The sequence below is a fragment of the Cygnus atratus genome, chromosome 13 (genome assembly GCF_013377495.2).
Source record: "Cygnus atratus isolate AKBS03 ecotype Queensland, Australia chromosome 13, CAtr_DNAZoo_HiC_assembly, whole genome shotgun sequence".
NCBI lineage: Eukaryota > Metazoa > Chordata > Aves > Anseriformes > Anatidae > Cygnus > Cygnus atratus.
Genome location: NC_066374.1, coordinates 20,550,466 through 20,576,568, shown reverse-complemented (window position 1 = coordinate 20,576,568; position 26,103 = coordinate 20,550,466). Strand labels below are relative to the sequence as shown.

Genomic DNA, 26,103 nt, shown 5'->3' with positions numbered 1-26,103 from the left:
GCGTCTGATGGGGTTTGGGCGGCACCGCGCCTCCCCCCGGCTTTGTGCAGTCCCACTGCAGAGCCTGCACCGGCGAAATGAGGCTCTGCAGGAAGCGACATGGGCACCCCAGGGAGACCCGAAGTACCTCGGCTTTCTAATTGCAACTGAACGCTGCAGCCTGCCTGGCTGGGGCGGGCGTCCAGTCCCTGCCGGCCGCGGTGCTGGCTCCAGGCACCTCACGCCCACTGTCTGCAGGGGACAGGAACGCCCCTGTGCTGCGGGGCGGCTGCTGTCCGTGAGTCACCGTGGGAGGGAAGTCAGTCTGTCCGGCCTGCGGCAGCCCTTCCAGAGAGCGCAAAATAGTTAAGCAGCGTACATGCATGCATATGCGCTATCGCTTTAGCTTTCTCGTGCGCTCTCCCCCTCCTACTCCCACCCCCGCTATTTAAACAGTTCAGCCTTTTGCACAGGCGTAGATATCCTGTTTGTTTCTGAAGAGAAATTAGACGGCTTTCTGTACATGCCAGGTCAGTAAGGGCAGGTTTTAGAAGCTCGGTACGCTAGGCCCGCATGGAAAAAATCGGAGCTCTCCAGCTGCCTGCCGCCGGGAAGGTCTTTGGCCAGGAGCCCTCTCGCTGCCCGTGGATGGTGCCCAGCGTGGCTGAAGCGGGGCCAGGAGGGCAGTGGTCATGCTGATATTCCTTTCTGCATTTAAGTCACAGTCTCCAATGAACAAAGCCGGGATTAACAGCTTCTGCCATGGTGAGTCTGCTCGTACCCCAGCTCTGTATTTTCATCCCGTAGAAGCTTTCAGCCAACAAACATGCTTTAAAGGGGGAGATGGAAAAGTCTGTGGGATGACCTTTTTCCTTGTCAGAGGTTTCTTGAAAACAGCATTTCCTTTGCAGTTAGTTAGTTTGCTTTGGCTTTTACACTGCAGGGTGAGGGAAGGGTTAGGAGGTGCGATTTGTTTTGTTGTTAAGCTTTCTGTTTTGAAAAACAGAACAGATCTTCCTTTACCTTTTTTTCTTTTCTTATTTTTTTTCCTTGAACTAGTCTGTGGCTTCTGTGTTGGCGCAAGCCTCCCGCAGGGCGAGGGGCTGCAGTCACTGCCACGGTTGCTTGCCCAGATGCGAGCCCCAAGCCCCTGATAAGATGAAGGCACTAATATTTAGGGTGTGGTTGTGCTCGATAGGAAGGAGAGGGGAAATGGATGCGACAAAGTGCAGACTGGTTTCAGTTACGTGGTGTGTGGCTTTCATTTCAACCCCTCCGCTCCCTGCTTAAGATGCTGCAGACATAGTAGATCTGGAGCCTCTTTAATATTTGGGCTTATTTCTCACCGAGTCAGCCAAGCTGGTGAAAGCGCTGTGACTCCGTGGCATGCCAGCTCTTAGGAACCTTTGATTGTTTCCTGAGGCCGTGCCAAAACGCCCTTCTGTGCGCGCTGCCCCCAGCCCCGGCCAGGCAGCGAGAGCGCCCGGGGTCGGGAGCCCGCTTTGGCCGGGAGCCCCGGGGCACGCTGACGTGCCAGCCCTGCCACGGGGACGTTTGGTGGCCCACCGCCGCCTGCTCGTTGAAAGGCAGTTTTCAGATGGAGGACAGGAGGACAGGAAGGAGGGGGGAGGAGAGGGAAAGAGCCTCGCTGCGGTGAAGGGCGAGCTGCGGGGCGGGGAGGGGACGGGTGCGCGCTCACAGCAAATGGAAATTCCTGCCCGGGAACTGCCGCGCAGCTGTGCCGGTGACCAATGCACCAGCAATGCCGGTAGGGTCTCAGCGGAGCGCTTGTGTGCTTTGGACAGCAAGAGGGATCTGTACCTTGTTGTTAATCCCTTAATGCTCCAGGTGGGAGAGATCCTATGGGCGGAGTGAAAGTCCTGCCCCAGCTTATGCAGCCTGCATTTGCATGAGAAACGTTATTTGGCTGCGTTTTGAAGCTGTGTTCCTATGTTTTGTTTTTACGCCTTGATTTGCGGTTTTCTCCGGAAGAGCTGTAGGAGGCCTGGGAGCTGCGCGCCAGCAGGCGCTGCGGAGGGGGAGCGGGGCGCAGCGACGCGGGCTTTGCCGTGCCCGTCCCAGTGGGCTTCGCACTAAGCGAGGCTGTGGAGTGGGGAAAACGCTCCGTGTTTTGTAAATGAAATCCTCAGCGTGCTGGGGGCAGGCTAAGGGGTGGTATGGCCATCACCTATCTGCGCGTGCTGGGTTGCGTGCTGTTGAAAGCCTGGAGCCGGCAGCGTGGTGGGATCGCGCACAAGTTACCGAGGAGCACGCGCGGGCACCTGTGCAGAGTCGCTGGGCACCTCCGCCGGCACAGCTCCCCGGTGAGCAGATGCAGTACGGAGATGCAGGGACCGGCTGACAGACAGGGCTTGGCCAAGGCGAACGGCAGTCCGTGGCACGCCGCACGCAGGCGGGGGGACGGCCTCGGGGTCCTGTTTCAGCGTCCGAAACGCGGGGAGTGGTCAGGCAGAAAAGGTGGGCAGGTTATTGCGCACAGCTGGAGAAATACTTGATTCTGGCTTACCTTTGTATGGTGGCGTTTAAAAAGAGAAGAGCCCTGAAGTAGGCCCCTGTGCCTCTGCCGAGAACTCGGTGCCTGTTTCCTCCTGCAGGGGAGCGTTCCTGTGCCGGGGCTGTGGCAGCGCCTGCCCAGCCCTGGCTCCGGGCTCTCGGTCCCCAGGGGCCGCGCGGGGCTCCCGGCGCCTCGGCTGCGTGATGCTGGGTTCTGCTTCTGGGCAGCACCAAAAGGCAGCAGGGAGCCCGTGCGGGGTTCCCCTGGTAACAGGGACAGGTGTTTCTTCTAACTGAATGCACAAAAACAGGGGGAAATTCCTTCATGTCTCAAGCAAATCAGTGCTTCGTGATACCTGGGCTTGGAAGCGGAGGGAGCTGAGGAGAGCTGCCAGGCATGCAGTGCAGGAGAGGTTTCCGCAGGTTGCGCCGCCTGGGGATACAAACCTGCATCGGCTGCATATGTTACCGGGCCGAGAGCTCTCTGCAAAGATGAGAGCTGAGCTGCTACCAGTTCCTGGCTTTAGAGCACAACGCCTGTAGTTTTCCTGTGCCCTGACCGCTGGCCTTCAGTGGTAGCTCGTGTCGGGTCTCTGATGCAGTGCCAGTGCCGTGGCGAGAGCAGCGCCGTGGCGCAGCTCCCTGGGCGCAGCCTGACGGCGTGCCAGAGGTGGCACTGGGCTGCAAGCGCATCTCGCTGGCGGGGCTGGCTCTGAAACGCTTCCAAGCAGTGGAAAAATGGAATCTTATTTTTGTCAAGGTAAAGACACGCATCGTGGGGTTCCTCCTCGGCGGGCGCCGTGCCCCAGCGCCGTCAGGGGGGGTCTCTGGCAGAGCCCGGCCGCGGGGACGGCGTCCGCTAGTCCAAACAAAGCGCGCGTGAGATCCGTGGGATGACCAACAGGAAAACAACAGTGCAGTTTTAGAAAGGGTGGGATACAGGATGGGCAAGGAGGATTAGTTTTGCTGAACGTCCGAGTAGCTGTTTTCATCTTGCTTCTCTTCTGGGTTTCCAGTATCAGGAATTAGAGCACCCAGCCACCACGGCCACCTGAGGAGTGGAAACACGCGTGTGGAAGAGAACATATGTTCAGTAAATCAGTGGTTGGATTGTCGGGGGCCTGAATTAGGAGGAGGGACGAGTCTGCTCTCTTGGCATGGTGCACAGGCTGCAGAAAATGCTTGTGTGCTTATGTGCGTTTTGGAGCAGAACCCCCGCAGCTGATACAGCCGTACACCTTGGGAGGGCCGAATGAGCCTCGCCGGGCCCCTCGGGAGCGCAGTAATTGCGTTTGCACACCTGCAGGCTGCTGTTTGTCCCCGTGGTTGGTTTGCTCACCGACTGCAGGCCCAGGATTGTTTGCGTGTGTGTGTGAAAGAGGGAAATGTGGAGAGCTGCTGCAGGGCTGCTGCAGAGCTGCTGCTTTTTTGTTCTACCCATCTGGGTGCCGTGTTTTTCCTTCAGCTCTCTCCTTTGAGTTGTGCAGGAGTGGCTCGCTGTTCTTAGCTTGTCAAAGGGTGGCGAACTGCAAGCATATAGCTCCTGCTGGTGCAGTGCGGTCACCGCTACAGGCATCGCTTGCAGCCCTGCTGGATGCTTCAGCCACACCAGCACCTTCTTCGTAACTGTCTTCTCTGTCCCCTGTACGTATGTGTGCATTTGTGTAGGTACAGGCAGCAAACGAGGGCGAATGTCGTCTGTAAACCCGGGAAGGGAATAACATGACCAGTGCCAAAGAGAAGACACTGCCCGCTCAACCCTGAGTCCAGACCAGGTCAGACGCAATCTGTCGGCCGTGCCAGCGCCGCCCCGTCTTCTTGGGGCAGAGCACGGCGCGGGCTGGAGCCGGGGACCCACGCTGCTTGTTGCCATCTCCAGCCATGGCAGGGGGGTCCTGCTGGCTGTCCTCCTGCAGCGGGGGCTCCAACTGCCCGGGGTGGGGGCTCCTGCCCTGCCCGTGCACTGCTGGGCTCGGAGCAGCTGGAGGAGCACAGGTGGGGAGCGAGGAGGACGGGTGAGGGTCTTGGCCCTTCCAGGCCCTTTGTTTCTTTTTCCGTGGGCGCCCCGTCCCTTCCCACGTGCCCACCAGACACCTGCTCCGCAGCGGCAGCCCGCAGCCTCTGCACATCTAACCCCGGCCGCCCCAGTGCTCTGAGGGCTGCTGGGTGCAGCCTGCAGCCGAGGGCCACGAGGAGGAATCCTGGGGTGGCCAGAGGTGCGAGAAGCCACCGAGGAGTGGAAATGCTTGTGGGGAGCGCCTGTCTATAATTACGCCTAGGGGAGGAAGTGACCGCGTTCGCTTCCAGCCCCCGTACCGAGCTCGCACACAGACCGGCCTTTGTGCAGCCCGCCGCCGGGCTCAGCCTCAAACCGAGCGAGAAGCAGCCGCCGGCTCCCGGCCCCGGCCCCTGCCCGCAGCGAGGAGCCGGGGGTGGCTGGGAGCCGCGGCGGTGCCGGGCGGGCCGGGCTCGCTCTGGCTGTGCCACCCGCCGTGTCCCGCGTCCTGCGCCCCCTCCTGCAGCTCGTGCACCCTAGGGCCCCGCGCACGGCTCCTGCGGGCTCAGCCTTCCCTCGCGGGGCCTGCAGTGGTGCCCCGGCACGGGAGGGGAGCCTGCGCTGCCGCAGGAGATGAGCGCTGCCTTCCCCGGAGGTGATGCGGGGCTGTATCGCCCCAGCGCCCGCAGTGAAAGGGGAGGAGTTTTCTCCTCTTTAAAGTACAGACGGAAACAAACCTGGTTGCATCTCGCTTCAACTTCCATGAGAGTGGAAGGGAGCAGAACCCAGACTAACGGTGGGCCTGTTTACAGGAAAGGACACACGAGCCGTCCTGCTCAGCTAGTAGCTGGAGTTACGTGCAGCTGTGGTGCTGCGTGGGTGGTTTTGGGCCGGCCTCTCCCTCCCCAGGCCCGACCCCGCTGGGCACTGAGCACTGCGGGCAGCCCTGCCTCTGTCCTCACAGGGGCGAGGCAACGGTGGCACAGCCACGTGGGCACGGCGCCTCTGCGTCGCCTCTGGCAGCCAGTTCCCCGCGGTGTTCCCCTGGTTCATCCTGCACCACGCGCCGCACATCTAGAGCGTGAGCAGGGCAGTGACAGGCTCCGGTGCCGTCTGGGGCTGGCGGTGCCACCACACCGTCACCTCCCTGCTGCAGCTCGGCCGCACGGTGCCACGGTGCTCCTCGGAGCCCGGCGGAGGCGTCCGGACAATTCCCCGCTGGTGACAGAGCAAGCAGCAGTTCCCAAAACCGGTGAGAGCTCTTCGCGGTGCTAAGGTTAATTATGGAAACCCACTGCATCTGGGACGGCGTCCAGCCGAGCTCCTCATTCCTGCCTCCGTGCCCTCTCCGCACTTGCAGCTTTGAAATCCCTGCGGTTTGCTGGGTCGCGCTGGGAGCCAGCGGGCAGGCAGCAGACGGCCCGCAGTTCTCAGCGCAGCGTGCCAGCCCGCGCGCGGCGGGGGATGCCCGCGGCTCGGTGCCCTCTCCCGGCTCCAGGCACCCGGCTGGCACGGGGAGAGCCCGCTCTGCGGGACGTGGTACCCGGAGCTGGGCAGGCGTGGGCGGCAGCGCGGGGCTTGCTCCTGGCGCGAGGGCTCGGGCGCCAGCAGCTGCAGCCGTTGTCCCTCCCCTGCTGTGAAGCCTCTGGGGAAGGGCATGGGGGGATCCCCGTCGTTTTGTTTCCTTCGCGCTGTTTCGGGGTGAGCAGGGTGTGCAGACCTGGGGCTGTGTCCTCAGCTGGGCCCGCCGAGGGGGAGGGGTGCGGGCATTCGGGACCGAGGGGTCCGCACCTGGCCCTCTGGTGTGCCTGAGTGATGCCAAACCCGGCGCTGGTCGCTCTGAGCACGGAGCTGGGCGCCGCAGGCAGGACTGAGTCCTCTGACTTGAGTGGCACCGGCACTGCTGCTGGCCCCAGAACCGCTGGCAGGCGTGGGCAGCGGGTTTCCCGTGTGAGATGGGCATTTCGGATCCTCGCTAGCTGAAGCGGCCGCGGCGCCGACCCCTGGTTTAGGAAGCGTATCGGGATTTTCTGTTCTTTCTGTAAAAATAGGCGAGGACTTCTGCGTACAAGCCAGGAAGAGAAGCTGAGCTTCTGCATATCCAGTGTTGTAGGCAACAGTTGATTTTGAAGTGCGATGGAAAGAAAACACGCACGCACACAGCGAGGTTCCCGCGCTGGCGCACGGCAGCCGGGGGCTGCTCCCGCTCGCATCTGCCCGGCGTCCGATTTCCTGGCTTTCCATGATGTAATGCAGGGGCGATGTGATGGTGTGGTTTTCTTTTCCCTCACTAATTGGGTGGGGGGGGCTTTTTACGGGGAATTTGGAAACTTGCTCGGAGAGGCTCGGTCCTGGGGTGTTGCTTCTCCATTTTTTGTCATTTATTTTAAAGCGAAAGTGCCGAGCCGGGGTTCTGGGAAGTGCTTTTCCTATCAGTAATTACGTTTGCTCCCAGTGATTCAGCTTGCTCGTTTTAGACCTGTCTGACCTTGTGTTGCATCTCCCGGGCGTCTGCCCACCCACGCCCACTCCCGGAGCTGGCAGCGATGGCGTGAGGAAGCTGTGTCCCCGGCGGACTCGAGGGGGGAGCGCCAGCCTCCAAACATCCCCTCCTGCCCCCGCGCCGTCCCGCAGCTGTGTGCAGTGCCGTGGTGCAGGGACTGTGCTGCCGAGTGGGTGCGAGAGGGACGTTTGTCCTTTTCTTCCACTTTGACTAGCGAAATGAGAGCCTCTCACCTCATTTTCACTTTCCGATCCCCACTGCGGGGTGCTGGGACGTGCGGTCGGCCCCAGTTGCCATCTCCTTCCCAAATCCCTTCGTTCCTCTGCCCCGTCCCAGCAGTGGGCGCAGCCCCCGTGCTGCCGGGGCCTCGTCCCTGGGGACCTGTGTGGGGCAGCCGCCTGTCCCTGTTGTTGGGGACGGGAGCGTTGGGATGGGGAGGGCGCCTGTGGTGCCTCTTCCTTGGGCCGTGCCACCCAGCAGCAGCTGGAGGAGGGCAGAAGCTTTGCCTGGGGGACTCTCTGGTGGCTTGTAGGGGCCGTGTTCTGCCCGGGGGACTCTCTGGTGGCTTGCAGGGGCTGTGTTCTGCCCGGGGGACTCTCTGGTGGCTTGCAGGGGCTGTGTTCTGCCCGGGGGACTCTCTGGTGGCTTGTAGGGGCTGTGTTCTGCCCGGGGGACTCTCTGGTGGCTTGCAGGGGCTGTGTTCTGCCCGGGGGACTCTCTGGTGGCTTGTAGGGGCTGTGTTCTGCCCGGGGGACTCTCTGGTGGCTTGTAGGGGCTGTGTTCTGCCCGGGGGACTCTCTGGTGGCTTGCAGGGGCTGTGTTCTGCCCGGGGGACTCTCTGGTGGCTTGCAGGGGCTGTGTTCTGCCCGGGGGACTCTCTGGTGGCTTGCAGGGGCTGTGCACCAGCAGGAGCTTTTTCCAGCGGGAGTGTTGGTGCTGGCTTTCCCTCGTGGGGATGTCCGGCTGCTTGCCGAGAGCTCAGCTCACACGGAGAGCTCTCTCTGATGCGGGAGCCGTAACCGGGTTGCCCATCTACCTGCCAGCTGCGTTCATGGAAGGCGCCAGCAGCTCTGTGTCTGTGTCTTTACTCCTCTGCCAAATCTGGGTGAGCTGGCCAGCAGGCCGGAGTGCTGCTGCTGGTACCGACAGCTGGAGTAATGCAAACACAGGGAGAGGGAAGGGTTGCATACGTCCTCTTAGGAAACCCATCTAAAAATAACAGGAACTGGCCGGCCCTTCTTCCCCCCCCCGACGTCTGTGACATCCACGATGGCAGCGCTCCGGGCTTTACAGACCCCGCCGTTATCTGCGGTGCGCTTGCGGTGCCAGAGCCGCGGGGTGGTGACGGTCACGCACCTCGGGGCGCCGTGCCCCGATGGCACCGCAGGCGCGGCTCGCGATGGGTGACCCCGTCACGGCATCCGGCCACGGTCCTGCCGCCGCCGAGTCCCCCGCAGGCCGTTCACAAGCTGCCTGTGTCATTCGCACGAGTGTTTTTCTGCCCATTCTTATCGAGACTCGGAAAGATCCTTTCCTGTGCTTCCTTGGGAAAGTACTTCTGTGGAAAGGGCGGTGGGAGGAGGAAGCCGGCGGCCGGCTCCGTCCGGGACGGGGACACTTGGAAGCCTTCTCTGTGCCAGCGCGGGGAGGCTCCTGCGGCTGCTGGGGCAGGGCGGGCGCCGGGGCTCCACGCGGGGCTTTGGGGACGGCGCTGGCAGCAGGCGAAGCGGGGTGCCCGGCTCCAGAGCGGGGCGAGGACGGGTAGCGTGGCCCCGGCAGCCTGCGGGGGGACCAAAACGTCTCGCTCTGCCTCCCCGCGTCCACGGGGCGATGTGCGGGGGCTCCGGCGGGCGCAGGCTGCCCGTGGCTGCGCTGGGTGTCCCGTGGCTCCCGCACGTCCCTGCGCAGACCCGTCCGGCACCTCAGGCGTGCTCTTCTACCGGCTCGGTCCCGCTGCCGTAAGGGGTAAGCGGGGCACCAGGGCACGCCGGGAGGGTGCACGGCTCTGCTCCCGGCTGCCCTTCCCTTCCCTCTGCTGTCCCTTTTGGGGGGTGGAAGTGCCAGACCCATCCCTTCCTGCGGGTGGGGGGGATTCGGACTCTGTGGGGCAGCAGCGGGTTGGGAGGGTTGCGCTCCTCGTCCTGGCTGGGGGCACCTGAACCTCTGGCCGTGGTGGCCCCCCGGCCAACGGCCCAGCCCTGAGCAAAGGAGGGGAAGGGGCAGGGGCAGGGTGCTGGAGGGGCCGGCCGAGGCTGTGTGGCTGTGAGCGTGGGGTGGCAGCGTGAGGAGCTCGGTGTCACCCACCCCATGTCCCCCCCGGGCACCGTGGTGTGAGGGCTGCGAGCGCTGGGCTCGCCGTGCCGCGGTGGGGGGGCTGCCGAGGGGTCCTGGCTCTGAGCCCTGCCCTTCCCCCGGGGCTCAGGACGCGGCTGAGGGCAGCTGCGCAGCTTGGACCCGCGTTCAGGTGCTCGTTCCAAACCTCCCCAGAACGTCCCAAGTATTTGGGTCGCGGGTTTTGGCTGGGTCCTGTCCTTAACTGAACTGCTCGGCTTTACCCCTTTTGTGCGCGCAGCTTTGTGACTGTAAAGGGGAGCGGAGCTCTCACCTGAGGCTGTCGGGGGGTGATGACGCTGGGGAGTTTCACCGCCATAACTCCTGGTGAATCAGGCTCGATCCCAGTCTGTGCTGGGTTTAGCTTCTGGGAGGGATGGGCAGGGGTCTGAAGCTGCAGTCACATTTTCTACATTCGAGGTCAAACGCCTGTCACCGTCAGAACTGTAGGTCTCAGCAGACAGATGGACTGCTGGCACCGGACAGCAGCTTTCTCCGGCTGCTTTGCCTTCGGGCTGTTTTCCCTCAGGCCCTGTAGATCTGAGCAATCTCCCAGAACGTGGTGCTGGCAGCTGGATGGGCTCTCCCTGGGAATAGCTGAACAGGCCCGGGCCGGGCAGGGGGCAGCAGAAAGCCGTCGGGGCTCTGGTGGCTGGGCCGCCGGCCCCTCGCGTCCCCCAGCGCCGCTGTAATTCCCCCCTGCGTGGGAGAGGTCTGTGCGCCGAGCAGGGCGCCCTGCGTGCCGGGAGGAAGGCGAGCTTGGAAGAAAAGAAGGGGGTGGTCGGGATGGGGGAAGTGGGAGGGAAAATAAAAGGTTCCTTTGGCAGGCTTTTCTGGAGGATGTTTGCAAAAGACGCGTGAAGTGAACAGCCCTAAGCTTCGATGGGCTCTGAATTAATTGTTAGCGATAAGGACGTTCCTCTCTTGCCTGGCAGAGCACTTCATTTGGTTTGGTGGGTATAGGAACAAAACGTTTCAAGGAGCGGTGGTAGGACATCGGTAGGACAAAGAGTAAGAACGGGTAGATTTCGGTTAGATATAAGGAAGAAATTCTTCGCTCTGGGGGCACTGAGGTCCTGGCCCAGGCTGCCCAGAGGAGCTGTGGGTGCCCCATCCCTGGCGGTGCTGGGATGGGATTTGGGCAGCCCGGGCTGGGGGCAGGGGGCCCTGCCCGTGGCAGGGGGTGGGATTACGTGGTCTTCAAGGTCCCTTCCAACCCCAACCGTTCTGTGATTCTGTGATCCCATTATCAGGAGGTTCCAACTGTCTTGCGGGCCTGTCACTCTTGTGCCACGTCCTCTTTGTCCTGCGCTAGCGGGGCATCCAGAGCTGGGCAGTTCCTGCAGTGCGAGCCTGCCCCGTGCCCAGCGTGGTGCCACCCCCAGGCACGTGCTGCTTCCCGGCCTCGCTGTTTCGCATTCGGTCATCTCTTCTGGTTTGTGCACGTGAAAGACAGGCGCAGGTGATGCTGGAGTGCTCCCGATGCGGAGAGCGGCCTCTCGGTGCAGCATCCCTTTGGCCGGCGCGATGCTCAGACCGTCTCTCTGCTTTGTTTCAGAAATCGAAGCCAAGAAAGCTTGCGACTGGCTGCGGGCGGCAGGATTCCCGCAGTATGCCCAGCTTTATGAAGGTGAGAGCCGCTTCCTCCTCTCTTGGGTCTGGGGACGGGCCAGCCGCGTTTGTGGTGCGGTGTCCGGAGGCTGGACGTGCAGCAGCACATGGCGAGGGGCGGCTCCTCCATGGCCTTGCTGCCGCCCGGGGGCTTGGATCCGACCTGGGCAGGGGCGCAGAGCTTGGGGATGTGGGGGTGTGGGCTGGGGGCGGCGCTCCTGAGCGGGAGGGGCTGGGTGAGCAGCCCAGCAGCCCTGCTCCTCGCTGGGGAGCCCTGCAGCAGGCAAGTGGAGCCGGTGGGCGGCCAGCACCTGCAGCGGGGCCATAGCCGGCATAGATCCGAACAGGCAGGTCTGGGCAGCCGCACCTGGCCTGGGGATGTCTTCTGGGGACCCCAGGCTGCCCGGCACATCACGGCTGTCCGTTACCCGCAGCGGGGATGAGCAGGAAGTCCCTAGCCTGTACGTGGTCTTATTTGTGTATCAACTAAGTACCAAGGGCGGCTGCAGGGAGAGGTCACAGAGCGCTGGGGAGAGGGCAGGACGACGGGGATTGCTTACTAATTACATGATTATATGTTAAAACGTTAAGCTTTCGGACTGGGTTGTGGTGTGGAGAACCAGCCGTGCCGTTAACTTCCCTGCATTCCTGAACTTTTCCCCTTCGGGCAGGGCTGCGAGGAAGTTCCCAGGCGCCCGGGCAGGGCAGGGCAGGGCAGGCGCTGGGTTGCCGACCGTGCCCGAGCAGTTTAGGGATGCGGGCAGCGGGTGCGAGCGCGCAGCGCAGGCAGGCGGTGTGGGTAATGCGGGGAAGGGACGTTTCCTTCCTCCGTCCCTCCTGACACATCCCTGAGGCTGCTGCCCAGCCCAGCCCTGCCGTCCCCTGGCAGCGAGGTCCGCGCTCCCTGCGCACGCAGCACACACGCCACGCCTGTGCCCCGCGGTTCCCAGCGGGACGGCGCTTGGAGGGGCCGGGTCCCACCTCCGCCCCCACGCAGGCGCTTTGCAATAACTCCTCCGATCAGCTGTGTTTGCTCTGAACACCCGGTGGGCTTGCGGGTCCCTGCTGGGACGGGGCCGAAGCAGCGCCTGCAGCCCGGCCCCCCCGGCAGAACAATAGCCGGAAGCCCGGCCGCGGGGGAGCGCCGCCAGCCATTGTTCGCCCGCTTCCAGCGCCCCCACCCCTTCCAGCAGAGCCACGCTCCGGCCTCCCGGGTGATGGCTTTACCGGCTGCCCGCTCGGGCCTGGTGTCTCGTCCGGGGCAGCTCCCCGCAGAGCCACGTGCACGGGCTGCCCGGGTCCTGCAGGTGAGCCCCGGCCCCGCTGCCGGCCCCGAGCAGCGCTGGGCGGCCAGGGCGGCTGCTGCAGCGATGACTAAACCAGCCTCGCTCCAGCCTCCCTGAGCAAAACTTTCCACATCCTATGACCGTTTCATTCTGTTCTTCTCCCCAGCTGGCAGGGCTCAGCATCCCCTTGGTAATTACGCTCAATAGCTTCATTAACAACCAGACGTAGACTCGCGGTTAATTGTCCAGGCCCAGCGCAGCTGGTCCCAGCAGAGCTTTCTGGGTCTGCGCGGAGAGGAGCAGGGAACTGCATGGAGGACCTCAGGCACCTCGCCACCCTCCTCTAGCTTACCAAAAAGTGCACTGCCCAGGGGCTCTGAGCATGTAGAGCCTTTCCTTGGTCCTCCAGCTGCTGCCCAGGGCCCTGCAGGTGTGCCTGCCCTCGGAGCCCCAGCCGTGGCCGTTGAGGGACTGAAGGAGATGCTGGAACTACGGCAGCACCCTGCTGGTGCGGCTTTCTCGACGCTGGGGGACCTCTTAGCAGCTCTCAGCTGTCCCCAGGGGCTTTCCTGACCCTGGTGGATTAGTGGACAAAGGGAGTCTGAGGGAGGAAGGGGTCAGTATACATGTGGCGTGTTGTTTTATGGGTGCCAAGATCTCCCTCGAGTAGTGTTTGGAATGTGGCTGCTCTCCAAAAACCACCCTGGGCTGAGGCCACAGGTCTTTCTTTTCCACACCAGCACCAACATCTCCACTGAGGTCCCTCTTCTCTCTGCTTTGTGGACCCGGATGTGGGGTCCAGACTTTGTGCCCGCTGCTGCTGGGCGCAGCACGGGGCTTTGGGCAGCACATTATTGAGGTCGTGCCTTTGGGGAGGCGAGGTGAGGTCCTGGTGTGGCTGATGGGGTGCTGGCGGCTGCTCTCCGAGAGCCGGTGTCAGAAGCAGGCGGTCCCCGCGGAGCTGCAGGGGCTCCCTGCCTCACTGATCCTCCTCTCGCCTTCCTCCCCAGACTCGCTGTTCCCACTTGACATCGGCGCTGTGAAGAAAGACCACAGTTTCCTGGACCAGGACTCCCTCAAATCCCTCTGCAGGTAAAGCCCCCTCCCGGCCGGCTCTCGCTGCAGAGAGCTGCGTGAGGCAGGGGCTCAGCACCACTGCCCAGGTGCTGTGCCGTGCCTGCGCCCAGCCCGCAGGCGCTGCCTGCCCGTCCCTGCGGCGGTGGCCGTGGATGCGTTGTGCTGCCACGTGGCTGTCGAGTCGGACAGACTGGTGCTAGGGGAACTACAGTGCTTTGTGCTCTGAGCATGCAGAGCGGCTGGAGAGCAGACGTTAGCCAGGAGTTCTCCTCTTCGTTTAACTTTCGGGCCGTGTTGTAATTTCGTGTGTGGGTAACTCCAGCCTGTGGAGCTCTGCTGAACATGGATCAGGGAGGGGTGAGCTGTAAAACCGAGCGGTGGTGCAAAGGGCCCCGGGTTTGCTGCACCAGCTGCCTGTGCTCCTCTCCCCGCTGGCTGCTCTGGGCGATGCCTCATGTGTGTGGTCATCGGGAGAGAGCCGGGCTTCCCCAGGGTACATTGCATGTCGCTTTATTTTGCAAGGTGCTAAGTAACGTCTCCGAGAGTGAAGTGGAGGCTGGACACCACACCTCTGGGTCGCAGCGAAGGGATCTTGCTTGGCTGTTGGTGTGAGCCGGCTTCGGGTCAAAGTGCCCGTGGGTGAGATGGTGGCTGGGGACAGATTTGCATCAGGCACATGCCTCCTGCGACAGGGAGCAAGCACGCAACAAGGGCTTTGCTGAGCATTTGTGCAACGAGAGCTGCTCCGTGGAAAGGCCACACCGCTAGCTAACCTTTTGTGCAGCTCCTTAGGGGCTGCGGGTGCTCAGCAGCGCTGCATCGGGAGCGGGTTTGCACTGCTGGCATACTTTGTGCTGGCCGACCCGCTCTCGTTCCTGGAATAAACACGCTGTTGGTTGCTCCGAGGGAGGGTTGCCCTGCTGGCGGGGCTGTGCGGCGTGAGTTATCCCAGCGCCAGGCAACCAGAGCCGCGCCGAGCGTTTCCCACCCGGACGCGCTACTCCTTGCAGCAGCAGGGCTGAAAATAGCTCCGGGAGATGCCTCCGCGCGTTTTTCTGGCAGGGAAGCAGTGCGGTATTTCAGAGATGAGCTCTAAATGCTACCGCCGTGACCAAGAGCGAGCAGCCGGCAGGAGGGACCCCCGGTCTGTCTGTCTGTCCGGACGGGCCGCGTGTCAGCCTGCCCGGGGGCGACTCAGCCCCGCGTCTGCTTTCGGGCCACGTCCCCGCGGCCGTGCCCCCGCGCTGAGGAACCTGGCGGTGCTTGGCAGTTCTGCTGCCTCTCGCTTCCCTCCCACACGCGCTGTGGGGAGCGGAGAGGCCGGGGGGCAGGACGGGGCTGGGCTGCTGGCTGCCTGCTGTCCCAGCACGGGCTGCTCCGCTCGGCGCAGGGACCCCGGCTGCGCTCAGCACGGGGCGGGCAGGCTGGGGGGGCTGCGAGGTGCTGGGGGGGCTGCGAGGTGCTGGGGGGTGCACCTGTCCCCGGGCTTTCACATCCTTTTGTCTTCGCCTGGCTGGCTGGAGGCATTCTGGAGGTCGTCGTGCCCTGCTAGCCTGCAGCAGGTCATCCCCATCCCGCAGCTCCTGGCAGCCTGCGCAGAGCCGGCGCCGCTGGGACGGAGCCGCCGGGGGGGCCTGGGGACGTGGGGCCTGCAGCAATACCTCGCTGAGAGCCGAGGAGGGCGCTGAAAACTGCAGCTCATCCAAGGAAAGTTCTCCTGCGCGCCTTCTCCTCCCCACAAGCACACGCGTGTTGCCACCAGGCTCCCGCTGCTGCACTTCCCCAGCCCGGTCCCCCCGCTGCTGCCGCTCCCCCCCAGCCAGGAGGGCAGAGGGGTGGCAGCGGGGCCAGCCCAGTCCCAGCCCCGGCTCCTGCCCTAGTGGATAAGGGAAACGTTGCCTCCAAAGCTGCAGGGCTTGTGTGCGTGGTGACCCTTCTCAGGTGGCCGTCAGGCGCACCCAGGTCACCCTCACCCTGAGCTGAGCACAGGCTGGATTCAGAACACGACCCATCGCGGTTTGCTTTGCGGTCGCCGTTGCTTTGCCAAGTTACTTTCTTCCCCCGAACAATCGCTCACTGCAGCCTCTCTCCGAGCGCTGTCCCGGAGCCAGGCAGACGCGATGAGCAGCCGTGTGGGGACGCTGCCGCCCGCTCTTGTGCACGCTGCGGGGCCACGCTCTTGTTCGGGAGTTTTCGGCAGGATCGTGAAAGGGACATGAGCCACTTTTTTGGTAAATTGTGCCTAAGATTTTTTTATCAGCTGTGCAGAAATGGTGTTTGCGTGCTGGAACAAAAGTTCCGTTGTGCTTGCAGTGCCGTTTGCGGTACCACTGGAGCCGCAGGGGTGCCACCACCCCCTGCAGCCACCAGTGGGGCCAGCTCACAGCCCAGGACAAGCCCCCGGAGAGCTGCGGAAGCCGGGGCGCACAGCGATGGGGTGGGACGGCCGCCGAGGGGCCCCGGCAGCGCCCAGGGGTGCTGCGGGCAGGGGGAGCCAGGCATCCTTTGATGCCGGGGCTGCTGCCGTGGTAGAGCACACACGGGGGCCGGAGTGGCTGCGGGTGCTGGGGCACGGCCGGGACGTCCCGGTGCCTGTGCGCGGGCGGCGGGGTGCCGCTCTGATGTCTGCGCTTGCAAAATCCCTGCTGGCCTGCGACCAAGCGCTTGTGCCACCGGCACGCTGGAGTGGTTTAAACCCCTCGGCTGCCGTGCCAAGGGCTCATGTGACTCGGTTCCTGCGCTGGGGTGAAGGAGGTGCAGAGTGCCCCCGGACCTCCTCTGCAGGAGGAGGGTGCAGCTTCGGGAGCCCGCCTGGGGACCCTGCGCTCTGCTGGGGGCGGGCTTGGAGCTCCTCCAGGCTCCGCGTGTCCGACCCCTGGAGCCGCAGCTGCTGGGTGACAGGTGACCAGGCGCAACAGGAGCTCAGAGACAAAAAATAGAAAAAAAATAGGAAAAGAAGGAAAGCATTGCAGGCTGAGCAGGAAGCCACAGCCGGGTAAAGCTCTCTCGTTTCCTTGCAGGAGGCTGATGACCCTGAACACATGTGCCTCCATGAAGCTGGAAGTCCACTTTCAGCGTAAACAGGTGAGTCCTGGGCTCGAGGGGAACGTGCGCAGCTGGCGGGGCAGCTTATTATTCCTTAGTAACTCCGGAGTGATCCAGGACTGCCCCTGGGCTGGTGCTGAGCAGTGCTGAGCGCTCCCTGCCCTGCAGGGGGATGCCGGGCTGGGGCAGCGCGGTGTGTGCCGCGCCGTGCCGTGCCATACCGTGCCATGCCATACCGTACGTACCGTGCTGCACCGACAGCACCAGCCCTGGGGGCTGTGCTGAGCCGGGGCTGGATGAGACCCCGCTGCAGCACATCTCCACTCCTCGCTCCTCCTTCATCATCGCCTTCGTTATGTCGGCGGGCCCGCGCCCAGGCCCCCAGCTGCCCGGCAGAATGGCAGGAAGGCCGCAGCGCGGGGCATTGTTCCCGCGTCCGGGCCCCCTTCTCCGGAGCACAAAGAAGCGGAGGGGGAAGGGGCCGGGATGTGCGGGGCCGGGGCTGTCGCAGCTGTTGCAGCAGCAGCGAGGCGGCGGGGCTTGGCGTGGGGGTGCTGGGGGTGCTGGGTGGGCCGAGCCCCTCCAGCTCCCAGGGCTGGGCAGGGCGCTCACCCAATTTGCAGGTCGCAGTTAGCAGATGAGAACCTAGCACTGCTCTGCGGCCAGCGGGCAATGAGCTCAAACCCAAAGCCGTTGATTTCAGCAGCAGTTTGTTACCCCTCGTTTCTTTTTCGGAAGGCCTCGAGGCTTCTAGCTCCAGCCCGTGCCTTTCTGCACAGGTGACGCTACTTGGTCACCACTGCTCGCGCTTTCCTTCATTTGTTTCCATCACCGTTCTCAGGAAACCGTGGCTGTGAAGGGGGAAGCGCGTTTGTGGTTTGATTTTGGTCCCCGCGTTTTCCTCTTCTTTCTCCCTGCCCTCCAGCCGGGGTCAGCTCCTGCAGTTGTTCTGCTCTCGCAGGCCTTACCTCCTATGTCCAGAGACACCAGATAAAGGGACGTGACATTGAGGCTGGCCGAAGCACGCAGCCTGGCATTTTGGATACCCCCTCACGATCGTGCTGCTTTCCTGAAGAAGCAGTTACATGGAGATTCCTTAGTAGGAAGCCGATGGTTTCCCTTCTGGCCTACAAACGTGTCGGCATATTAATAACAAAGCCTTTTATGTTTCCCCTGATGAGCAGTACATTTCAAACGTGCGCTGGTTTGATGCTCGGTGCCTGGAAGCCACCGCGGGGGCGTAGCCCTGCTGGTTCCCCCTGCCCACGCCGGGGCTTGGGCTGGTGGCGGTGCCCGGGTCCCGGTGTGCGCAGCCCTGCGGGGTGGCTGCGGGCAGCCTCCCGGCCTCGAGCGCCTTTCTTTCTTCTCTGTGCACAAAGAGCATTGTCTCAGGAAGGACCTGGCTGCCTGCTGAGCTCTGTCCCCTCCTTGCTTGTTCCTGCAGTAGCTGTAAAAGCTCAGGGTCAGGCTTTGACCCTAGAAGGGTTCTGGGGGCTCCCCTTGGTGCTAGGGGCTGCAGGCCTGAGCCCCAGTTGGGACATTTCTGTTGTGAGCAGACGTGTGAGAAGTGACTGCGTGCCCTCCTCTTCTCACTGCGCCCGTCCCTCTGACAGCACAGCACGTTTTGGTCTGGGCTGGCTCACGCGGCCCGAGCGTTTCTGCTGGGTACGTGGGCACCGTGCCACCCGTCGGGGTACACCAGCGGACGTGTAATGCCACTGTAAATACAGGGCTAGTGCCTGGGAGCTGCTCGGAGGTAGCACAGAAATAGCACCTTCCCCTCGCCATGTAGCTCTCGAGCCTGGGCACGGCAATTCCTCGTTCAGCGTGAGCCTCGTGGCAGAAGGGGATGGAGCGGGTTGGCTGTGGGTGTACCGGTGCTGAGGGACCCCGCGGTCTGATCGTCCCCTCTTCTCTACTGCCCACAGAATGAAGACTCCGAGGAAGAGGACCTGTGTGCCATCAGCAACCGGTGGGCTTTCCAGCAGGAAAGCAAGAGGTGGTCCCGGGTGGGCTCTGTCGACGTCCTCTCCCAGGCCTCCGAGGTGCCCAACTGCACCATGCGGCAGGCGTCCAGCCGCGAGAGCGTCCTCACCGACCTCAGCACCAACCTGGAGGCCGTGTCCCTGCACAGCAGCGTCAGCACGGGCAGCACGAGCGGCACGCCCGGCATCGTGGTCACGCCGCCCGAGCCGTCTCCTGCCCGCGATGCTGCCGCCGTCGCCCAGCCCGGCCGCAGCTCCAGCACCCGCTCCTTGGCGGAGCCGCCCTCCGGCCGCGAGGGCCCCAAGGAGAAGCTGAAGAAGCGAAGGTCTCGCAGCTTCCTGAAGAGGATCGAGTCCCTGCGAAGGAAGGACAAAGAGAAAGCTGGCCCGGACGAGAAGGGTGTCCCGAACAGCGGCGTCATGGCCAAACCGGGGTGGGACTCCACCAAGAGTAACGGGGACCTCACAGCCACCAGGGGCAGCTCCCCTAAAAGAGGAGCATCTGCCTCCTTCCACGGCAAAAAGCACTTCTTCTCGGTGTCGTACAGGACTAACCGCCTGCTAGGCTCAGGCAGGGGCAAGGGGAGCTCAGAGGCGAAGTGCACCGGGGTCTACCTGGAGGACTACGAGACGGCCGTGACCGCCGGCGGCACCTGGGCTGCTGGGGAGCGCCAGCACCGGCCGGCGTGCCGGGGGGATTGCCTGGTCTACGTTCCCAGGGACCACAAGCCGGGCACCTTCCCCAAATCCCTCTCCATCGAGAGCCTGTGCCCCCTGGGCAGCAGCTCCCTGACCAGCTGGAAGGCGGGGGACAAGCCCGTGGGGCTGGCGGGAGGCGGAGGGGGCAGCAGCAGCAGCGTGGAGGGCTCGGCCTCCCCGCGGGGCTTCGCCTGCCACCGCCGCCGGGGCTCCTGCAGCTCCCTGGGCAGCCGGGCGAGCGTGTACGACAACGTGCCCGACTTCGGCAGCGGCGACGAGTTCTCCAAGGCGGACGGGGAGGTGACCTACCAGAACCTGGACGACATCCTGCAGCACATGTGGGGGCTGCAGCAGAAAGTGGAGCTCTGGTGCAAGGCCATCTCCCCCGGCCTGGCCGGGGAGGACGGGGGCGAGGAGGAGGAGGAGGAGGAAGAGGAGACGGACTCGGGCGGGGAGCCCACCTTCCCCTCCACCCTGCACTTTGAGGAGCGGTCCATGTCGGACGTCGGCACCTCTGCCAGCGACTTCGACAGCACGGGCAACTCCCTCAACGAGGCCGAGGAGCTGGAGATGCGGGAGCGCCGCGACTCGGGCGTGGGAGCCTCGCTCACCAGGCCCTGCAGGTACCGGGGGGGCCCGGGGGGGCAGCCCACGCGTGTCACCAGCCCCCAGGCAGGGATACAGAGGCTGCGGGGGGCCGTGCAGGGCCGGGCGTGGTGCACTGCTGCACTCTGGTGGCTGCACGGGGGTGGGATGGGATGGGGTGGGATGGGATGGGATGGGGTGGGATGGGATGGGATGGGATGGGGTGGGATGGGGTGGGGTGGGGTGGGGTGGGGTGGGATGATTTTTCGTTTGCTGATAACGGCTCTAAAGGAAGGAGGCGCTTGCTGTCACTGCGCTGGTGCTGCCTTGTGCTTTCCCGAAGGGAGCTCCAACCGTTGTGGAGTTCTGTGGATTTTCAGCCCCGCTAGGCCGATGCTGGAGGGGGGTGTGCCTGCGGGCAGGGCATGGATGGGTACAGGGGGGTGGGTACTTCCACCGGCTGGAAGTGTCCCTCCTGCCCTGCTGGGCTCAGGGATGCACCGGAGACGCCGGGCAGGAGCCTTCCCAGAGCAGCACAGGCTAGAGAAAGGTGTTAGTTTTGGGCACTGCCTTGTTGCAGTGTCTTTGGCTGTTTAGAAAGTGGGTGTTGGAGGTGTCCGCTTGGCCGAGGCATTGCTCTGCGTGGTGGTCCTGTGTGTCCCTGAGCCCCTGCCCTCCCTGCAGCCCCCCAGAGGGGCTGCAGCCCAGCACGGCCCTTGGGTGTGGGCACAGGCTGAGCCTGCACAGCCCCACAGCTCTGCTGGGGTGCAGAGGGGAGGATGCTGGCTGGGGCAAGGCTGCCTGGCAGCACGAGCAGTACTCTAAGGCAACAGAAAGTTTCTCCCTCTTTGTGTCCCTGTGCTCTGGCACCTTCTCATGCTGGGTTTGCGAGGGGTAGGAAGCAGCACCTGTGGCCCCGGGGCTGGTGTTTGGCTTAGCCTGGTCACTGGTGCGCCCACACCGTCCCCAAAGCAGCGGGTGCCACAGAAAGGCTCTGCAACGCCCTCCTTCCCTGCAGAAAGCTGCGCTGGCACAGCTTCCAGAACTCCCACCGGCCCAGCCTGAACTCTGCCTCGCTGGAGATCAACCGCCAGTCCTCTGCCCAGCTCAACCTGCTCCAGAAGTGCTCCCTGCTCCGGCTCACGGCCATCATGGAGAAGTACTCCGTGCCCCACAAGCAAGCCTGGACGTGGTGAGCTGGCGGGGAGGGGGCCGGGATGGGGGCCCCAGGGGCGGTGCAGCGGGGTGGTGGGCTCCGTGTGTGAAGGTGATGGAGAGGGAGGGGAAGAAACTGCAGCCAAGCTCTTACTGCTCTGCGTGGCTCTGGGCATGCTGGCAAGCAGGACTGGGGGGCTGCGGCCGGGGCTGCCGGCACTGCCTGCGTGGAGGAGGGCTGCAGGCACCTGGGGAGCATGGAAAACATTACGGCCGTGTAAGAGTGAGACGATGGTTTTCTGTCTAAGCCAAATATTAAATCATGTTGGCTTAATAAAAGATGTTGTGGCTTCTGTTCAGAACTTCCTTGCTTATATTCAGAGCACGGCAGAAGCATCCCTGCGCCCTGGGTGCGTCTCACCCGGTGTCCCGCTGCCCCCTGCGCTGCCGAGGCAGCTGGTCGCTGCCCTGACCGTCTGTCTGTCCCACCCTGCAGGACTGTGCCCAAGTTCATGAAGCGGAGTAAAGTCCCCGACTACAGGGACAAGGCAGTGTTCGGGGTGCCGCCCATCATCAATGTGCAGAGGACGGGGCAGCCGCTGCCGCAGAGCATCCAGCAGGCGATGCGCTACCTCCGCAGCCAGTGCCTGGACCAGGTGACGCCGCTGGCCCCGCGCCTCGGGGTGCTGCTGGGCTGTAGTTTTTGTAGCGCTGTGGTTGGGGGAAAAGCCAGCTTCGAGGGGTCACCTCGTGCAGCGCTTGGCTGTGACAAAGGGGGAGGGCGAGGTGGTCTGCGGGAACTTCACATCTGTCGGTGTCTCCTCGGCTGTCTGTCAGCCGGGCTCGCCTCTGGTTGCGGGGCGGCCAGGCACGGGGCAGGGCCAGCCTTGCCTCGCGTCCCAGCGTGGCTCCCTCTTCCCCTCAGGTCGGCATTTTCCGGAAATCGGGGGTGAAGTCCCGCATCCAGGCGCTCCGGCACATGAACGAGACCAGCCCCGACAACGTCAACTACAAGGGGCAGTCGGCGTACGACGTGGCCGACCTGCTGAAGCAATATTTCCGGGACCTGCCGGAGCCCATCTTCACCAGCAAGCTGACCGACACCTTCCTGCAGATCTACCAGTGTAAGGAGGGCGCGGGCGGGGGGCCCTGGCCTTGGGGCTGTCAGCGCAGGGCTGGGGTGGCCCTCGGGGACAGACGCTGACCGCAGGCGTTGCCCCCAGTCGTGTCGAAGGAGCAGCGGCTGCAGGCGGTGCAGGCTGCCATCATCCTGATGCCGGATGAGAACCGCGAGGTGCTGCAGACCCTGCTCTACTTCCTGAGCGACATCGCCTCCGCCGAGGAGAACCAGATGACCGCCGGAAACCTGGCCGTGTGCCTGGCCCCCTCCATCTTCCACCTCAACGTGTCCAAGAAGGAGAGCACCTCGCCGAGGTGAGGGCGCCGCTCCCGCTGCCCTGCTGTGCGGTGTGGGGCCGGGGCCGGGGGGGCGGGCGCCAGGCGTCAGCACCGCTCCCAGCGCCGCGTGCCGTCCCGCAGGGCCATGCACAGGAGGGGCACCGTGGGGAAGCCCGACCAGAAGGACCTGAACGAGAACATGGCCGCGACGCAGGGGCTCTCCCACATGATCACCGACTGCAAGAAGCTCTTCCAGGTGGGTGGCTGCAGTGTGTCCGGCCTGGCGCTGCCCGCTGGGGGCTCGCGGAGGGCACCCGGCCTCCAGCAGGGCAGTGCCACCACTCGGGCAGCCCCAGCCTCTCGGAGGGGCCAGCGAAGCCCTGCTCGTGGTTGGACGGCTCACAGGCTGCAGGATGTCTGCCCAAGGAGGCTGTGTCCATCCTTCCCCCCTCCTTTGTTCAATGAGGAGTTGCTGCCGGGACTCTGAAGACCTGTGTGCTCTTGCTTTTAGGTCTCCCATGACATTCTGCTCCAGCTGAGCAGCTCCTACATGGCAGCAGATGCTTACCCCCATCCCCTGGCTGACTTTGTGTGCCAAGGGGAAAGCAAGGATTTACACTCCTACTTTGAGCAGAGTGTCCAGAACCTGCTCAAAGAGTCATCGGAGAAATTCAAGGGGTGGCTGAGCACCCCAGGACCCCTGAACACGGAACTCTCCTGCAAAAAGGTAAGTGCCACCGCACACGGGGCGTCTGGGGTCATGTGGGAAAATGGGTGCAGAGTGACCGCTGTGAGCCATGGGTCCTACAGGCACCTGCCCAGCCCTTGGCACTCCTTCCCTTCTGCAAGGAGGCAATCAGCACTGCCTTCCCCATCTGGAGAGGGGGACAGTTCTTGGCCAGAGCCCACTGCATCATCGTTAGCCCCTCTCCACCAGCCAGAGGAGCTCTGCCATCCCATCCCGTGCCATCCCATCCCATCCCATGCTCCCCCTAGCCAGCAGCTGTGATAGTGCTGCTCCACGGGGGTGAGACCCCTCAGTAAAGCCTCTCAGGGCTCCCAGGACAGCCGCCTGACCCTTCTGCTCGGCCCTGGCAGGTTGGGGACGGGCACCCTCTGCGCTTGTGGAAGGTCTCCACGGATGTTGAGGCCCCTCCCTCGATGGTGCTGCACCGGGTGCTCCGGGAGCGTCACCTCTGGGACGAGGACCTGCTGCAGAGCAAAGTGGTGGAGGCCCTGGACAAGGACATGGAGGTTTATCACTACGTGACGGACAGCATGGCACCCCACCCGCGCAGGGACTCCGTGGTGCTCAGGTGAGGGCAGGGGGGACCCGAGCCCGAGGGATTTGTTCTGGCCCCGGGCTCCCCCAGCTGAGCGGGCGCTCTGTCGGCAGGCGCTGGCGCACGGACCTGCCGCGGGGAGCCTGCCTGCTCATCTCCATCTCGGTGGAACACGACAAGCTGCAGGCGGAAGGCGGCGTCAAAGCCGTGGTGCTGACGTCCCAGTACCTCATCGAGCCCAGCGGCATGGGCCGCTCCAAGGTGACGCACATCTGCAGGGCTGACCTCAGGTATGGGACACCCCTGGTACCTCGGCCAGCTGCTCCTGCGTTTTGCTGTGCACCGCAGTGAGGGGCGGGGGGGGGCATGTGCCTTTTGCTGCTGCGTAGTGCTTGTTCCTCATCTCCTAACCCATGGCAGCTGGAGCTGTGCTGAGCAAGAAGGGAGGTGCTGCTCGCTGGTGCGGGCCGGGGGCCTGCCCTGCCGCTCACCCCTCGCTCTGCCTTGCTCCCTTCCCAGGGGCCGGTCTCCGGAGTGGTACAACAAGGTCTTCGGGCACCTCTGCGCCATGGAGCTGGCGAGGATCCGAGATTCCTTCCCAGCACTGAGCCCCAACGGCCCCGAGACCAAGATCTGAGGAGCCGGGAAGCTGCTCTGTCCTGTCGGACCGCGGACTCGCCAGTCAATTGGGCTGGGGCAGGCGGAGGGGAGCGCGGAGCTGGCATCCAGCTGCACGGGGGCACCCTCAGGCACATATTTATAAGCTTCCTTTTAACCTGGGCCAGGCCCCCCCTCTGGAGAGCCACGGGCTGCCGCAGCTGTGCACGGGGCCTTCTGTCCTCCGGCTGCGGGGCTCTTTGCCTCCACCCCTGCCGCCCTTTCCCCAGCGCGGAGAGGCGAAGCCCTGCCCCACAGGTTGTCTGCGGGTGGGATGGGCGAGCAAGGTGCTGCTCATTCACGGGAAGGAGAGGGGGCCTGGGGGTGACCCCCACTAGGAAGGCAGCAGGCCCAGGGTGAGCTGGGCCCCCCATGTGAGCCCCGTGGGGCTCAGCTCCCCCAGGCCCGGGCACGGTGGTGGAGGTGTGGGGCGAAGCAGGAGGCAGGAGGGGGAGACGAGAGCAGGGAGGACGGGGCCACGTCCGTAGGTCACGGCGCTGTGTCGGGAAGTGACGGGGGGGCGGCGAGGGGGGAGCGTGCGTGGGTTGGCACCCGGCGGGGGAACAGGCAGGGGGTCAGGGTGGGAGTCTGCTGAAGGGTGCTGTTATCGGAGGAGGGAACTGTGGGTGGATATCTATCGAGCCAGTTAGTGACGGCCATCGCTGAGTGGCAGAAGGAAGCCATTGCTATCACCTCTGCTGCTCAATTTCATAGGAGATGAAGGAGAAAGCTCTCCAGTCCAGCGCCTTGTTAGCTGCCTTGCTCAGCTAAAAGACGCCCCTGTGCGCTAGGTTTCAGTAGGGGCTGGATGGATGTCGTTCCAAGCCAAGCGCCGTCCCTCGGACCTGTTGTACCGCTCAGCCGGAGGGGGCAGGACAGGGCTGGGAACCCAGAGCAGCCACCAAGAAGCTGGTGACGGGGGGAGTGCTCCGAGGAGGCACGGTGGGGACAAGGGACGTGCCCGGCCCTGGTGGGGCTGAGACCCTGGCTTTGGGCAACCACAGGAGCAGAGCTGGTGCCCCTGCCGGGTGCGGAGCTGCCTCTGTCCCCTGTCCCCAGCACTCCCTCAGCTCCCACCTCGCACCCTTCCTTTCCTCCACCCTGAGAAGCCGTCCGACGTTGCTGCCAGCACTCGGAACTGACCTGGTTTCTCCTTGTAGGCAGGGACCCAAGTTACTCGACGTCGTTCCAACTGGAAGGCAACACGACCCACGTGTGGGAGCAATTCCCCATGCCAGTTTTGCCGTAACAAATGGTGTCTGTCTCTTGGTGAAAAAACAACCCAGCCTGTATTCTGTGTTTTTTTTATATATATATATATATATATATATATATATATATATATATATATATATATTTTATATATATATAAAAACTATAACTAACTTTTCTGAGGGAGTGATTTTTCTCCTAATATTTTTTTAAATGTTTCTTTTTTTTTCTACCTATAAATACTTGTACAGTTGGAATATTAATATATAACTCAGGCGGTAGAGCTCAGCACCAGGTGATGTTCACTTAAAAGACATGTATTTTGTATTTAAGGGACTGTTCCTTGTTTTGTATCATATGCAACTGCAACAGACTGTTTGACTTGGATCGGGGCTGCTCTTCCCATCCGTGTAATTAATAAAGTACTAACGATACCTGCTGGCTGGTGGAGAACCCCTGGTGGTGGGAGGGTGCTGCTGGCCGATTCCCCAGCCCAGCGACATCGTGGGGCTGGACAATGCTTTTATGTGGTGGCTGGAGCCATCAGGCCGCACATCCAACATTTTGGCAGAATCAGGCCAAAAAAGTAACCTGAGAGCAGCTGTGAATCGGGCGGCAGGAGCTGAGCCCCCCCTGGGGTTGGGCAGCAGGGGCTGCCTGGGGGCACCCACTGCCCCCCAAGCCCCCAGACCCACCTGAGCACCGCGGTGGCAGCAAGCGGCTGAACTCGAGGCGCTTGTGCCCTTCGTGGCACGGCCCCTGCCTGCCGCAGGGGAAGATCTGGTAG

General features: G+C 63.4%; 1 protein-coding gene across 2 annotated transcripts in view; it reads left to right on the top strand.

Annotated features, from left to right (window-relative positions):
* The window catches only part of STARD8 (StAR related lipid transfer domain containing 8), a 43,427-nt gene extending 17,695 nt beyond the window's left edge, over positions 1-25,732 (top strand). The window contains exons 1-14 of one of the 2 annotated variants that reach the window (XM_035541930.2): positions 448-744; positions 10,882-10,953; positions 13,231-13,312; positions 16,318-16,381; positions 18,271-19,649; positions 20,630-20,803; positions 21,263-21,422; positions 21,692-21,890; positions 21,990-22,200; positions 22,306-22,420; positions 22,676-22,891; positions 23,263-23,480; positions 23,561-23,737; positions 23,967-25,732. In XM_035541930.2, coding sequence (XP_035397823.1) covers positions 672-744; positions 10,882-10,953; positions 13,231-13,312; positions 16,318-16,381; positions 18,271-19,649; positions 20,630-20,803; positions 21,263-21,422; positions 21,692-21,890; positions 21,990-22,200; positions 22,306-22,420; positions 22,676-22,891; positions 23,263-23,480; positions 23,561-23,737; positions 23,967-24,084 — 3,258 coding nt within the window. In that variant the 5' untranslated portion in view covers positions 448-671 and the 3' untranslated portion in view covers positions 24,085-25,732. Of the gene's footprint in view, positions 1-447; positions 745-10,881; positions 10,954-13,230; positions 13,313-16,317; positions 16,382-18,270; positions 19,650-20,629; positions 20,804-21,262; positions 21,423-21,691; positions 21,891-21,989; positions 22,201-22,305; positions 22,421-22,675; positions 22,892-23,262; positions 23,481-23,560; positions 23,738-23,966 lie in introns of those variants that run through there. The other variant, XM_035541931.2, reaches the window with a different exon arrangement.
* Positions 25,733-26,103: the final 371 nt, after the last annotated feature.